At 36.0% G+C, this 16684-nt stretch overlaps 1 protein-coding gene across 1 annotated transcript; it reads right to left on the bottom strand.

The window, feature by feature from the left end:
- Positions 1-8915: 8915 nt before the first annotated feature.
- Positions 8916-16417, bottom strand: LOC122094330. Its single transcript, XM_042665097.1, has 2 exons — positions 15191-16417; positions 8916-9662 (listed from the first exon to the last, which is right to left on the bottom strand). The coding sequence occupies exons 1-2, from the start codon at positions 15616-15618 to the stop codon at positions 9443-9445; spliced, it is 648 nt and encodes a 215-aa protein (XP_042521031.1). The 5' UTR covers positions 15619-16417; the 3' UTR covers positions 8916-9442.
- Between the last annotated feature and the right edge of the window lie 267 nt (positions 16418-16684).

The raw sequence follows: 16684 nt of genomic DNA, 5'->3' as shown, positions 1-16684 counted from the left end.
CTGATGCTTGTTTGGGTTTAGTTACTGATATTCTATCTTAATCCATCCAATAGTTCTTTTCTGCTTAAATCTGAAATTCTGATATTGATTTGCTGGCTCTGGACTTCTGTACACGTGTCCTACCTCTAGGAGGATTATTTGACATCTCTAATCCAACCATTGATTTTCTGATATCAGTTTTCTCTTGAAGGAGGATGACATCAAGAGAGAATGTGAGATATCTGAATTTTATACTACATCATGTAATAATGGTACCCATGGGTAATGACAACATACAGATTACAGACCCTAGAGCATATGGCTTACTTTACGGTTAACTTTTCTTTATATTATATCATTTATAAGATCAACCTCTTCAACTTATTATTTATTCCATGTAATTAAAGGATGTGATAAAGGCTCTAGGATCTTCCTTTCCACCTAGTATTAAATGCTAAGTGATGTGAGTATTATGAGATTAAACCGTGTAATAACAGCATATGGTTTGTAAGCCCAAATACAGTCAACTGAAATACCTCAATAATGGAAGTATCTTCTTATACATTCTTAACCCAGAACATGAACGTGGCTGAGCCACTGCACCTCAACAAAAAGAAGAGAAAGAGAGGGGGGTGCCAAGGATTTGGTTCGTCATTTCCCCACCTGGTCTGAAGTTCAGATTTGGGTAGGAATTTTCTCAGACTTCAGTTCCAGCTCTAACCTACCCTTTTCCAGATGCTTTCTGTTGCTTCAGTTTGACACCCTCAATGCCAATACTAGCTAGTATTACTCATATATAGGGATATGTCCAAAGGATGAAGAAAGGCCAATTCTACAAAGCAGAACATTTTCTTGAATAGTAGCTAGTTTCTGTAAAAGAGTAGTTGGTGCAGGTTGGAATTGCCTTCCTCTTCTGGATGTCTATAAGTGTATTTCCATTGCTTCCATCAGAGTGTATATCTTCAAGAAAATACTAGACGAGCAACAATATCTGTTCTCTCTCTCACTCTCTCTCTCTCTGACTCTCTATCTCTGAAATCTCTGATATTATCCAAAAAATGAGAAGGCCATTAGATCTATATGCTATTGAGACATTATCAGCAATGTATTTGCTCAAACTCATGCATGCATGTAGTTCCTATGTGAAGTAGAAGACAATAACACCCTCCACACACACGCACATACACAGAGAATCTTGATGGATTCGAACTATCATATACCGGGTAAGAACTAGTTGCTCATTCATTTTGAGTGAAGATTTACCTATCAATCAAAAACAGTTAGAACATGATAAGATGCAAACATCACATAATTGCAATTCCAATAAACATAGAGCAATAATATAGAAAGAGATATGAATGATAATTCTTAATAAAATTAAAAGTTATGAAATACTAGAAAGTGCAGCCCCAAATCAAAACTATAGTTCTAAACATCCAAATGAAAGAGTGGAAATCATTTTTCTTGAAAATGATGCATATGTGTTGTTGATGCTTGAGAGGATAACTGAGAAAGAGCTTGTCCATAGGTTCCCTGCACAAATACAAGTTCAAAATGAGAATTTGTAAATCATAAATTTGATATTTAGTAATAAACTTTAAAATGTGCATTCACAATTACCAATAAGACTCCTGTGAAACTAACTGGCATCATATTCGTTACTGAAAATTCATCAGATGGTTCAGGAGGTGAAGATTCAATTATACTTGGTCCACCACTTTTCTTTTCTTTTCTTTTTTCCCCTTGCTTTTCAACCCAACTCTTCTTGCTTCTACCACTTTTACAAGAAAGTTTCTTCTTTAATACTAGAACAAGATTGACAACTGGGACCTCAGTAGGCACAACCTTAGGTTGGTCATCAGATTCAATGATACTTTGAAGTTGTTCATACAATTCTTTAGAGGAAATTTTTGACGAAATCAAATCCTTCAACACTCTTTGAAGCTTTCACTGCTATCTTGACAAGTTGTGGACAAAGAAGCCTATCTCGTTGAGTACAATGTAGGTTTACATCTTCTACAATTTGTTTACCCTTACTGTCTTCCACTGTCATGCTTCTTGCTAAGCGTGTCCATCACCGCATAATATAAGCACCAGGAATATATTTGATATCTAGGACATCCAAAACTTTCAACGAATGGCAACAAAGAATCCCAAATGTCTCAAATTTCTTGCAACTACAGTTGATTGTGGACCCATCTGAATTACAAAAGACCATCGTACACACATTCTGAATTAAGAACCCCAACTAGATATACAGTTTCTTCACTCCAAAAATTTATTTTACACACACTAACCTAGTTATATTGCTTCTGAAATTGCTCAAAAGCATAAGGAGTAAGACTTGCCCCGCTTGTTTCATAACTGGTGACATATAGAACAAGCTTCTTGGTAGTTTGTTCCTTGCATCAAACTTAGCTTTTAATTCTTTAGCTTGTTTATCATTGACAACTCTTTTGAAGTACTTAAAAAATTTCACAACATCCATTGTGGATTTTAAATAATCCTTCAAGTCACCATTCAAACTTTCACTAAGTTGCGTACTTCGCATACCTAATGTGAAAGTGTTTTTCATATAGCAGCTTGCCCACTGATATCTAATTCCGTAGATACGGTTCAACCATGACTTATCCTTGAGTCTGTAATTAGTAAGTAATTTCTGCCAAGCTTCCTCAAAATGTAATTCATCCTCATATTGAAAAATACATTTTTTCAAATCGGTAAGAAATGAAGATCTGTCTTTCATTAAATTTCCCAAATGCTTTATGCCATTTTGCATTATATGCCAAGTACAAAGTCCATGTCATGTATCAGGCCACACCTCCGATAATGCTTTCACCATAGCAGCATCTTGATCCGTGAAGATTGTTATAGGCTTCTTATACCCATGTGCTTCCTTGAATGCATCAAACAACCACTTGAAACTTTTAGTCGTCTCGTCATATAACAGTGCAACTCAAATATAACGGTTCCTCTATGATGATTGAAGCCAACAAATACCCCAAATGACCTACACTCTTTGTTAGTGCAAAATATAGTGTCGAAACTAATGACATCACGAAAATGTGCATAATCTATTCTCATCTTCGCATCGAACCAAAAAATATTAGTTATTTGTTCTTCATTGTTCAACTGCATTGAGTATTTAAAAGAAAGATTGGTCCAAATTTACTTTTCAAAATATTTCAACAAACTACCTGCTTCACCATAAGAGAGGGAACATTGCCTTTTAGTTTACAGATAATTCAAATGATCGTCTCTCGTTTACCCAAGATTATCTATCCCTCTAGCCTGCCTACCCATGAACTCAAATATGTTTTTAGGCCTAATTCATGAATCATCAGCCAAATTAATTTCATATCCATGTAAATAAAAAAATCTGCCTCTGTGAACGCATAAGATGGGTAGTACCCTGAACATGGAGTTGGTGGTTATGTTCTTCAACTAAGTCATGATACTCGTATTTTCCATTTTCTATCATATATATGGACATTCATGCCAAACATTCTTTTCTTATTTCATCTCGAGCTTTACTTGTAAGACAATCTCTCTTATCTTTTCCATGAGAACCAACTTTATTACATACAAATCCTCATGATGCTATGGTTGTCTTATCTTTGTGGCTCTTATGAGCATAATCTTTCCTAATACTAAAACCCACTGTTCTTCTATGACTGTTGTAGAAATCATAAGCCTCATTCTCTGAATTAAATGCCCCTCTGAGGCCGAGTCTCAACATCTTCACCTACCTCAACTCTATCCATAATTCTGCTGGTTTTTCAAGACCTTCAGTAGAATTTAAGGTGTCATGTTTTGATCCAAATGGGGTTCTCTATGACTTGTGGTAAAGGTAATGTAGACTAGGTTAGGAGAACTAGCCAAGTCTCAAACTGCAGGAACTTTTAATCAAAGAACAACTAGTAATGGCCAATCGATTACAGAAATGTTAAGAATTTGTGAACAGAACTAACAATAGATGATAGGGTATTAACAGGGACTGTAAGAGGCCTAAATCCAACTGATAATATGATCCAACACCCAAAGAAATGAACAGAAATCAAGGTAGGTGTATTGATTTCAAATCTGGGCAAAATAGGTCAACAGAAGACAGAATTGGGGAGATTTCTATATCTCCCAATTGGCTAGTCAGAATTGGACCAAGTTTAGATCGAATGTAGTACTAGGTGGGAGGGAGGTTCGATCCAATTTTCAGCCAATACTGATGGCTGAAACTGTTTCAGGTAGCCAAGAACTAAAATAGAAACTTTTAAAATTTTTGGGCAAAATTGAAAGGAAACTGAATTTAATGCATGTGGGAACTTGAGCAGATCAGTAATACTTTTTGTAGTTGAGAGAAGAAGAAGATAAAGTAAAGAAAATGACCTCTTGGGATTCACACTGCAAAGAGTCAATTGGATCAAACACCAATTTTTTCAGCCTTGATCAAACACAAGACAACTCTTCATAAAGAAGATATTAGCAACAACCATTATTTTTTTTTTTTATCAAAATCATTCCAAGCTTTAGGAGCCTTTTCCTCTTTATTTATGATGTTGATAGGGGAGGGAATTACAAAATATAAGGTTCCTTAAAAAGGAAACCAAATATTCTCCTAATACAATAGTTAATAAACTGAAATTAGAAACTAGTTGAAAAATGAAACTAACTACTAACAACTTGACTCCTAAGGAAACAAATATATAACTCAAATCAAATCCAACTAAAAGGAAAACTAATGAAAATGGAAACTAACTAGTAATCTCGTACTCAATCTTAGAGTCATTCTTTTAGCCCCGTAAAAGTTGTCTATTACAATCAAAACACATGGGATCAAAGGCCCAACCCTAGACTTATTTCTAATAAAACAATCCTATTTTGGTGATTAATCTGCATCAAAAGGGAACACGAAAATAACCCAAATTCAGCACAAAATAAAGAGAAAATTTCCAATAAACATAAACTATAGAAACCTTACACGGGTGTCCAAGAAAAGAAACATAAACCATAATTCAATAGACATCATAAATTTTTTTCCTTTATTTTTTTAATTCTTTCACTTAGTCTTTCCAACAATCATATATAACTTATTATCTACTAATCTAAACAATTGATGAGACTATAAAGACTCAAATTCCAAAATTTCATCAAAGAATATACAACAAGAAGATTAATAAGTTCTCATTCAATGCAACTCCCTTGATTCAGTGCAATAATTCTTTAAGAATCAAAACAAGAATTTCAAAGAGAACTAGATCATAAACCAGTATGTTCAATTTGAAGTAAAACAAACCAATAAGAGCTATCAAAGAAGAATTCAATCCGAAAATTGTTTTAGAACAGGGGCATTGCAGATTATAAGAAGTAACAATATGTAGGAAAAAGAATATTAAAAGAGAAGAGATAACAGTTAATTTGCAGTAGGATTCAGAACTACAAGAAGAAGAAGAGAAGAGGACAGCAATAGGCCAAAAGAACCTTCACCCACGGTTGAAGAATTCAATAGCTAAAAAACACTTTTTCTTTAAGAAAACTTAAATCTCAATTATCAAATCATGTTTAACTAAAAATACTAAAAATATAATTATATCTAGCTAATAAGTATCATAATCTTTATTCACATCAATTGAAACATCTTAAAAATGAATAAATAAAACATGAACAAGGAGTAAGGATGACGAACAGGGGAAGAAACAAATTTCACTTCAAAATTTAAGGCAAGCAGCATTCAGGAGATGGAAATAGAGCTATTAGCCTTTTTTTTTTAGCAAGCAGCAACAGGAAGTTTTGGAAGAATCCCAAATGTCTCACGAAGCCGATGATCGCTGCTCCATCGATGTCTTACGAAGCCGATTGTCAATGGTCAAGCATCGCTGGGGAAGAGAGTCACAGGTCGATCGTCATAGGGGAAGAGAGTTGCTGCTCTTTAAGGAAAAAAAGTTTAACCTAGAACCTCGATGGAAATGAAATGGATGGAAGAGGGTCGGGGGATTGGAAGTTTTGCATATACTGGATCGGGGCAACACAAAATGGGTCAATGATGCCATCTACAATGCTCAGCTGTTCAATTGTCCATGGCCACGTGTCTTCACGAGAAGCCTCGTCGCACCTCACCTCGCGAGATCCTCCCTGCAGAGGATGTTTTTCCACTAAACATACACTCATGTTACACAATTACTAACTTATCTATATGATAACTACTAACACATGGCATTAAGAAAAATATATCATTATTGATACGGACTTGGAAGAAGTCAACCCCATAAACCGACTTACAAGGTAAGACCATATCAACCCACATAAATTCTCTTTTGAAACTGATGTGGGATCAACCACCTGTATAACTGATATAGAATTGTAATATACCACCATGCTTCCGAACCCAACATTCATGACGCAAAAATATATCATTATTGATACGGACTTGGAAGAATTCAACCTCATAAACCGACTTAAAAGGTAAGGGAACCCATGACCATATCAACATGTGGGATCAACCACCTATATAACTGATATGGGATTGTAATATACCACCACGCTTCCGAATCCAACATCCATGACGCCCATTCCGGAACAAGTAGCTCTTTCTAAGCGGCTCTCACTCTACTCTAGGGTTTCTGCCTGGCAGCAGATAGCCCTTTCCTAGAGGCTCTCACTCTAGCATTAGGTTGTCCCTTCCGTGCATGTGTTAGGCAAAGGATTGGCTACTCTGATACCACTTATAGACTTAGAAGAATTCAACGTCATAAACTAACTTAGAAGGTGAGGGAACCCAAGACCATATCAACCCGCATCAATTCTCTTTTAAAATTGATGTGGGATCAAACCTACATGATTGATATGAGATCGTAACTTCAATCTTTTAATATATGAAGAAACAAAAGAAAATTAAATAGCGACGAATCTACCAAAGGTGATCATTGATATGGTATTTTTCTCTACATGGAGATTCTCACAAGGGACAAGTGGATCCCATCCCTCATGAGTGAAAACAAAAGCAATACATTAGCAAGAGAGAATGGATTCTTGACATACTCCTATCCCATTACAAGTATTCATAAATTTAACATATGACGACTATTCCCCAAGTTGTAACTGAGACAAGTGTTTATACATAGTAAAGTGAGGAAATAAGTGTTGTGTTTGATCTGACATTCTGTAAGATTCTAGGGTTATGTTTAATCTGTAAAATTCTAGGTTTTGGGTTGAAAACCCAAACCAATAGTGAATTCGTAGACAAGGGGATAGAGAGACAGAGATAAACAATATTACACCCACCCCCCCCCCCCACACACACACAATCAAGGAGTCTCTTGAGTCCTATATTTTTTAGGGAAAATTTTTGCTCGCCAATTTGTTCACAAGTGGTTAAAAAAAAATTCTATGTTCAAAGTGTTCAATTAACACTTTTTTATCCAGATCTACTCTTTAAGATCAAGAAAATGGACCAGTATGCCAAACAATATTTTGCTCACAATCTACTCCCAGTGGGTAAGAATTCAATAAAATCATTTCCAGAGATAGTTTCCAAACGCAATTAGATGTGTGCGGGGGGGTATCAGGAGGGTATTTTGGGGAACGTACTAAAACCCTACAAGGGTTTGTGAAGCCTAGGATGGAGTGATGATTGTTTCAGCCCAATGGAAGAAAACTCTTTTTTTTTTTATATGGTTTTCAAAAAGATGGAAAAAATAATAATTAAAAATAAGAGTTGTTGTGTGTTGACGGTTGATTAATGATGCAATTAACACTCATGGAGGACATCACCCTTGTCCTATGGCTTGATTATTTTCATCACTTAAACCATAGTAAAATGTGTTTATCATATAAAATAAAAAAGAAGAAGCAAAAAAAAAAAGAGCAAAGAAATTACAAAATAAGTTTTACAAACATAAACTTAATTTTCCAAAAAATATTTTTCTATTCTTTTTTTTTTTTGTAGAAAAAAATAGTTTTCTATTGAAAGCAAGGATTTAGTTATGATCCGATACCAATCTGGATCGGTGAGGATTAGTCACTTTTGCCTTTACTTTTCAAAAAAAAAAAAAAAAATATATATATATATATATATATATTCTTTACGGTTTTACCCTTGAAACGATACTAGTAACTGAACCAGATTGGTCAAGTATCGATATCAATCTCAGTTGATACTAATACAATACCACCGATATGGCCAATCCGATACCAATACTTGTAACCATGATTGAAACCCACAGAACTAAGGGAACTAGCCAACTGGACCTGAATTTCTGAATAAGAATATGAAGACTAGAGATCCCAAATATTTGCACGAATTTCATCCGCAAATTAACCTCACGTTTCCTAATCTATCCTAGAATTTTGTACCCATACTCACTACTCTGATTACCTATTTTTGATCGAACAAGCAAAAACCAATTTCAGTAAAATCCATGAGATTTGATGACCAAGTCTGAACGATCCAACGAGCAATAATGATCTCATTTCTATCCAATCTGAAAAAAAGAATCTAAGGCTAATGATTTGGTGGATCTGTCTATTTTCTAATTATTGTGTCGCCCAAAGAATCATTCAAGAGTTAGGAAGACCCAAACACACACCCAACACATGGACACATACCCCTAGGTCCTTCCCATAATTGAATGACTCCTCAATCGGCCCAGTAATTGAAGAGGATATTTTACCAAATTTGATGGTGCTCTTGTATCCAAATCCCCATCTTTAAGAAGAATGAGCTTCTAACTCAATGGTAGGCTGCTAGGCAATTAGACCCTAACGTAAGTCCAAGGAAGGTCGAAGGCTCCACCCTCTTACCCCTCTGCCCCCATTTTTTGATATAATAATAAGTAGATTTGTAATTAATAACAAGTGCAGCCCTTTTACTGGTCCCTCGTGGGCCTTACACCCAAAAAACAATCGCCCTTAACCCAAAGAACAGCACCAAAAAATCAAAAATATGATCATTGGTACACAGATATCTTAGAAAAAATATGAGGTTTATTTCATATTTACAAAAGGCAGATCCCCCGACAAACAATGAATGACAGAAAAGTTGCCCAAAAAAAGAGAAGTGGTATCATTAACTGATTTGTATCCTACATCTCTTTTTCAAAATATACGTAAAACCTGAACAATATCTTTCAGAGATGACTGGCATATTCACTGCAGCCTTGCAATAATCATACTGCACGACTTCCTGCTTAATTGCTTATTCACTAATTGCAACATCTACCTATTCTTGTAGCACTGGTTCTAAGAATCCATACCTTCAACTCTTACAGCGGCTTGGGAAAACGGATGGATAGAAGAACCAAGGCTCATTTTTCATGCTAGATCATCCTAACAATCACAGCATTAAGATGTTTTGACTGGATGATATCATACCACACTTACATCCAGCAGCAAAACACACCTATTGTCACATGTGGCCGTGCAGAATAATGTCTGATGAACAACATGCTTGTTTCTCTTGTCCATGTCCCTGTCAAAACATATTTACGCGCAAAAACCATGGGAGCACGAAAGCTATTACTAGGCAAGCCATCAGGAAGTTACAAAATGGCTGCCCTCGCCAGCAACCTCCACCCCTCCTTGAGCGGTTGTTACTGCTGGCAGCAAACCCGCTTTCGTTCCATTCCTCCATGAATCTTATGTCCCCTACACCTGTGATATTTTTTGCAGTCTCGCCACAAATTTCGCAACATCTGCATGAATCAGAAACAGGAAAATATTCATAGGCAATCTAAATCCAAGTTCTTGTTACCCTTAAAATTGATGCAGGAAAAAAAAGGCTAGAATGACAAAGCTTCAGTGAGAAACCAGTTTGGTTGATAAATCTTCAATAAGCATGAGGCTTTTGTGAAGGTGCTTGTAGAAACTGGACACTGGTGCTACGGACATGTGTAGTAACAACACCTTAATTCATTGATTGATTCAAGTAATGAACATTGAATTTATTGAGGGGACGATACACAGGCAGTTTATCTTCTCCTTATAGTTGACAAAAAAAGTGTCGACAGAAAAAAAAAGAAAAAAAGAGGTATAGTACATATTTACCAAAGAATTAGTTTTGATGGCTACTAACTGAAGTGACGAACTCTCTTCAAGAAGCCAAACTTCCATGAATAGAGTTTAGCATTTCGAGATTATCCTATGCTACAACACAGCTTCTAATTTGAAGGCCAACTTAACCAAATCTGGCAATTATTTGGTTTGTACATTACGAATAACAGTAAAGGCTTTTGCATAGAAATGCAATATCTATATCAATATCACCATCTTCGACCAAAAAAATAATACCAACATCACCATCATGCATCATCATCATCATCAACAACAGTACTGTCTATTCTATTATATCTGGGGTTGGCACATGAACCCTATTATATCATTCCAATCTATCTAGTTCTTCCAAATCAAGTAGCATGGTGAACTAAAATGCTCTCTAAGCTCAAGATATCGCTCGGAGAGGCACTCCAATGTGATAAAGAGGATCATTGAGGAATGTTTTCAGTTTCACGTTGAATAAATAAAATTCAATACTTCAGTATGATAGCAGAGACAAAGAAACTGCTTCAAAGTGTACCAGAGTAGCAAGAATTTTTCACTGCTCTCAACGAACTAAAAGAGAATTCTGGTACTTCCTGCTGAGGTGGAATACATTATTAGTATTGGAAATTAAATATAATATGTTGTAAAACAATCCATTTAACTAGGGTAAATGCTTATATTGTTCCTCTGATTAGGTACATAGAAAGGAGAAATGGGTCAATAATGAAGAATCTTACCAGAGGGTAATGAAGTCTGGTCTAACCTTCTAATAAGCTTCAGAACCAGTCCAATATAACAGGATCACAGCACCCAAAAGTGATCAGATTTAAAAGAGAATTCACATCCATAAATCCACCAGCCTGATCAGGGCCAAAATCCAATCAAGTTTGCCATCTAGGGCAGTGATTATTCACCCCAGATGCCCAATCTAATGGCTAGGTAGGGTTCTGCAGGAACTGCTCAAAAATAGAAACTATGATGCCTAAAAAAAAAGGAACTCTAAGAACTCTAGATCAGTAAACCTGATCAGGACCAAAATCTAGTTGATTTACTCCCTTTAGGATAGAATAAATCAACAAAGTTTCAGCCAGATATGATGATGGACTGTTGCTGCTAATCAGAGAAATCCAAAACAAAATAGTTAATGAAAACAAGGGTAAAGCAGGTCTGTTTTGACTGCAGTAAATCAGTATTAAATCAGGGTTTGTTATGCGCTATTGATCAGTAATAAGATGTCCTCAGACAACACACTGGAACAACAGTAACTAAATTGAAACAAATTGGATATGCTCAATTGAAATCACAGAAACAAAATAGAGGAAGTAGGATAGAAGAAGAAGAATATGACTTGAAGAGTCTCACCCCAATCCTAGGCTAGAATCTCACCAACCACCCTAGCATCTCACCAAGAACAGCATCGCACTGCAGCTCTGTCTCTCATAGAAGAATGGTATACTAAATTTCATTCACAACTCTAATTTCAAATGATATAACAGGCAGCTCTTTTTATAGAGAAGCTAGGAGGGATCTAGACCCTCATTAGAACTTTCTCCTGGACTTAATGTCTTGTACATTTCCAAGGACTACCATTGGGACTTTTTCAAGATATTTAATGAACAAATTTACAAGGTATTTCACGACTAACAATGAAACTAACCTATTGACATCCCCACAACTTCACAACTTTAGAGGACTAGAATCTAGATACAACTAACTAGTTAAATTTGTATGGGCTTTCAAAGTAGACCCATTAAAATAGAAGCACAAAAATTTCAAGCTCATGACCCATATAACCCATTAGGCTACTTATTCAACCTATTAGACTAGGATTAAGAAGACTGGTTTTGAACTAGGAACCAATTCAATATTGAACCAACCCAAATTGCAGAAAAGTCTTTTCTTCCTCTTCTTTGTAGTTGAATACGGCATCAGAGAGCCTCCACTGGAGAAATCCAGAGGAAAATTTCATCATCAGCAGAGAGCAGTCCTCGGCACAATGGTAAGGTTGCTCCATTGCTACTAGGTCATGGGTTCGGCTTGGGAAACAGCCTCTACGCGAAGCAGAGGTAAGGCTGTGTACATTATGACCATCCCCAGGCCCTGTATTAGATGGAGCCTCGTGCATTGGGTACGCCCTTTTTAGGGGGGGCCTTAAAGTCGTCAATAATCATGTTCTTTCTCTTCGGGAAATTCTGTTACATTCATTAACTCAGAAATCAGCCAAACACCCCTTTAGCTAAATTTGTTGATGAAGTCATATTCAGCCAACAGCTTAGAGTATTGAGTTTACATTACATTCAATAAAATAATGGAACCCACTTGGAAGGTTAATCCTTTACTTAATATCCTTTTTTAATAGATCAAAAGATTACAAGAGTAACAATGACAATATTCTAAGAAACAAAGAAGACATTTCTCAAAGAGCAGTGCATTTTGTTTTCATTGCATATTCAACAGAAGCATCACATACAAGGAAGAGGGGCCAAGGAATTGAAATATTTTCCAAAAAAATATATTTTTGGAGTAGGACTATAAAATTCCCAAATTAACTCCAAATAGGTGTACCCAGTGCATGAGGCTCCAGTCACTGTGGGGGTTCTGGGGAGGGTCATAATTTATATATACTGATCCGAGTCTTAATTAGATCTTGATGCTTCATAGGGAAATTGGAAGTGCAAAAAACTGAACTCTGAGACCAGAGCATCATGGCTCCACAATTTTACTCCTATGCCAACTCACTTGCACCAAAGGCAACTGGTTGACACAACTTCTACCCCTGCCCAACCCCACCCCCCCCCCCCCCCAAAAAAAAATTAAATAAATAAATAAATTCAGTGGACTAAATTTGTGCAAAACAGTATGAGACTCTTGGGCTTTTAGCAATAGAAAGGCTATAACAATAATATTTCCATCCATGCAATTAGATGAGGTAACCTTTTCTTTTCCCCAAGCACAGCTAAAGGGCTGAAAAATATATGATTTTCGTAACAGAGATGTGAAAGACTAAAGTAACTGCTTCTGAGTCAAGTCATTTAATGAAAATTATGCACAAGCCAGTGTTAATACTAGAGAGCTAGACACACTAAGTGCTTGCGCAACTTGGATCAGGTCTCGACACCTAGCAATCTAGCTTTACTTGCCAAACACATTGAAATCAGCTTTCAAAGTTATGACTACCCTTACATTTTAAGAACTAGAGAAACATTTGCTTCAATAGATGCCATCTAACAAGTCTTTGAAGTCTTGACACTACTACACATGGCCAAACCCCTTTGCCTATACCAAGAAACAAATGAACCTTGTCAACATTTCACACTCCAATTTCTAGGAGTGCTGTCACATATACAATGTAAATGCCTTGTATCCGCCTTAAAGTTTATGTTCTCCTGATGTCAACGATATTTATTTATGCAATGCCTATGCAGAGAATAATGAATTTGCATTGACGAGATTCATATGCAATTCAAGGTCCAAATCTGATACCCACACCATAACCTTTGCATCACAAAAATATTTAGGTCCAGATAAACTCCTTCCTCCAAAAGTTAATAGTTGCGTTGCCGCATATATTTCCTAGGCAGGAAGAAATATAAAATGACTTGAATTCCATGAATCGAAGTCCCCTATTCCATAATCTGTGTTTTGTCAGCAACCATAATTCTACACACTGAAACCATCTCCAACAATTAACCAGCATTTGGTATAGACAACTTTTACACATCACTTCATCAAATCTTTAAGGAAAGCAATCTATCATAGTGATAGCACATTGACAAGGATATAGAGTTCATCATCTCAGTCCTTCACATCAAATGAATGGAACCAAAATTAACTGACAATTGATGCTTTATTATTTCATTCTGATCCATAATGCAAGTCATAGAAGGGTGCCTACCCACACAGAACCTATTTCCCAGGCATCACACTACTTTTTGAACCAGTGCATGACAATTGCTTAGTCTTGTAGCTGTTGCAAAAGGAAATTTAGCTGATCCTAATCAGCAAGTCAGCAGACTAGTGCATCGGATCATCTCAAGTCAACTCAGTGGAGCCATATTCCATGTACTTGGATTGGCTACACTAATTGTATTCTGCAATTCCACTTTTTGAACTACAATTCTTAAATTTAAATTTGATAGTCGTTCAAATTATATAACCACAAGCTACATTCTATATGTGTAAGTAACCGAAGAAATTTTACATCCCATCATATATACTATATAGTAAAAACCTATAAAGCAGTATTGTCAAAGAGGTTTGCTTGCTTTTAGGATGATTGACCACTCTTTTGACTGTGTTCTTACCTAGTTTCATTTAATTTTGGAATGCATATATATGTGCTAAGGGAATTTCTAATTGACAGAGGCAATATTATTTGATAAACCATGTTCAAATTTTTAGTAAGAATGAATACATGCTGCTTTTGGGGGGTTTTCAGGTGAAGAATGTGATTAGTTTCAAGAAATATTAACTGTTAAGAAGAAAGGATCTAAAGAACACTAAAGAAACTCTGCAGCAGCTCTATGTTCAGTATTTTTCTTTTTAGCATCACTAGTGTGAAAATGGTCAATCTTATGCAAAATGGTGCATTTTGAAACATCCTCTATGAGCCAATACAGAAAACTTTCAAGCATTAGCAAAGGTAAAATTTTCAATTACAAAATGTTTGGTGCCTCTAGTCTGTTTGTGCTTAAGAGGCTAAATAGTTCTTCAATTGATTTTGGAAACAATTGCATAAGCGCACAACTCAATTCAGCCTCATACCAACTAATAGGGGTGAATATAAGAGTATATGACAAAGACATTAAACAGCTCTCCAACTATTCCAATAAAGAGGAAAAGCTTCGACAAGAAGAACAATAATTCAGTATTTCAGGACTTGATGATTATCATCTTAGTCCAAGAATAAAAAAAGGTATTTTTAATCGTTTATCTGTAGAAGTGAAGGTTCATTCCCTGTAATTAAAATTTTCAGTGCAGACACTAAATGAATGCTACAGTATGTATACAATTGCACATTTTTGTAATCAACTGGGAAGAGGCAATTTAAGATGAACCATAACTTCAAGCCGGGATAAAAGGCACAACTTTTTGACCTCTTAAAAATCAGAATTCTATATTTCCATAAGATTCATAAAACAAGGTGGACATAAAGAATTGGTATGAGAAAATAAATAAATACCTGTTGCCTTTTAACCTAAACCAGGCTTCAGCACAGTGACGATGTGCAAAGCCAAGTTCCTCTTTACAATCACAACCAAGCTGGATAGTTTCTGACACATCAGATGACTGATCGGAACTCAAAAGACAGATCCTGCAAATCTTCTCGCCATCCCAATTTTCACTACCAAACGTTCCACAACTGCATTTAATATCAATGATGCAAGTATGTCCCTCTGGTTTTGGAACACTAACTTTCCCTTCTCCCGCAGATACCTTACTTGTGTCCAATTCATTGATCTCAGCTTTTGAAGCTCCTTCTTCTGCACTGACACTTGCAGACTCTTCAGATCTTACCACAATAACATTCTCAGATGCAGCCAGACCAACTGGAGTCAATGAATTCTCAGTAAGCTGATCGTGTAATTGATGATGCGGAAGTTCATCCATTACTTCCTCATAGCACCATCCCTAGAATTCTAGTTTCAGTGAACACATTTCCATTACCGTCGCATATCAACAATAATAAAAAACAGATATTCAGATAAATTGATTCCAACTAATGAATTCACAATAAATTTCCGAACTCGAAACTCTCAATCAATTCCTTTTAGAACAGTTCTAAGAGATCAAGGTCAACAAAAGAAACCGAAATCTCAAAAACAATTCTTCAAATTCTACAGAAACAAAAACCAAAAAGAAACAGCTCAGATCTTTCTAGGAAAATCCAACCAAACCAGCAATAAAACCTACTCCATTGAATTTTTTGATTCCATTTTCCACTAACGGATGCTTAAATCACAATGAATGAACAAGGAATTCTATTTCTTCGTTGGACTGATCTGAGTTAAGACGCATCAGTAGAATCGATTGAGATTTGTGAAAGTTTTCCCTCCAGGATTTGGTGACCTCGAAGCTTGTCCCCTTGGTCCCTACTTTCCGCCATTTACAAGTTAGGAGATGAAGCACGGAACTTGATAGTGAAAGAAAAACAAACAAAAAGTGAATAGATTAATGATTAAAAGACAAGAAAGGATAGCTTCGGAACCAGAAGAAATCTTCGCTTGCAGGAGTTTCAGTTCTTTTCTGTGGACTAAAAAAGGTCAAAGATCTTCCCTGGAGAAGACAACTAAGGGAGTTACCAGTAGGCACTAGGTAGCAGGGGTCCAAGAGGTTAGTGGATAGATTCTTCCCTTCCACTGGTGAAATGGTTCAGGTCCAAACCCAATAGACAGGGATGTAGACAGGGATGTAAATGAATAGTCAAAGTTCGTATTCGAATCCATATTCCTATTTGTTTAAAGATATCCATATTAGGCCATGAAATATCTAGATCCAAACACTTGATCCAAATTTGATCCGTTTAGATTCTTAGTCAAGATAAGAAATTTGTACAAAAAAAAAAATCCAAACATGAACCAATAAAGATGCATCAGTTTCGCTTTCTTTCCAGTTTGATTTCGACTTATCATGTAAATATATTCAAAGTATGAATTTTTTTTTTTTTTGAATTTTG

This window comes from Macadamia integrifolia, chromosome 11, assembly GCF_013358625.1.
Source record: "Macadamia integrifolia cultivar HAES 741 chromosome 11, SCU_Mint_v3, whole genome shotgun sequence".
Classification (NCBI taxonomy): Eukaryota; Viridiplantae; Streptophyta; class Magnoliopsida; order Proteales; family Proteaceae; genus Macadamia; species Macadamia integrifolia.
Note: the sequence above shows the minus strand (reverse complement) of the source record. Positions and strands in the feature narration are given on the sequence as shown.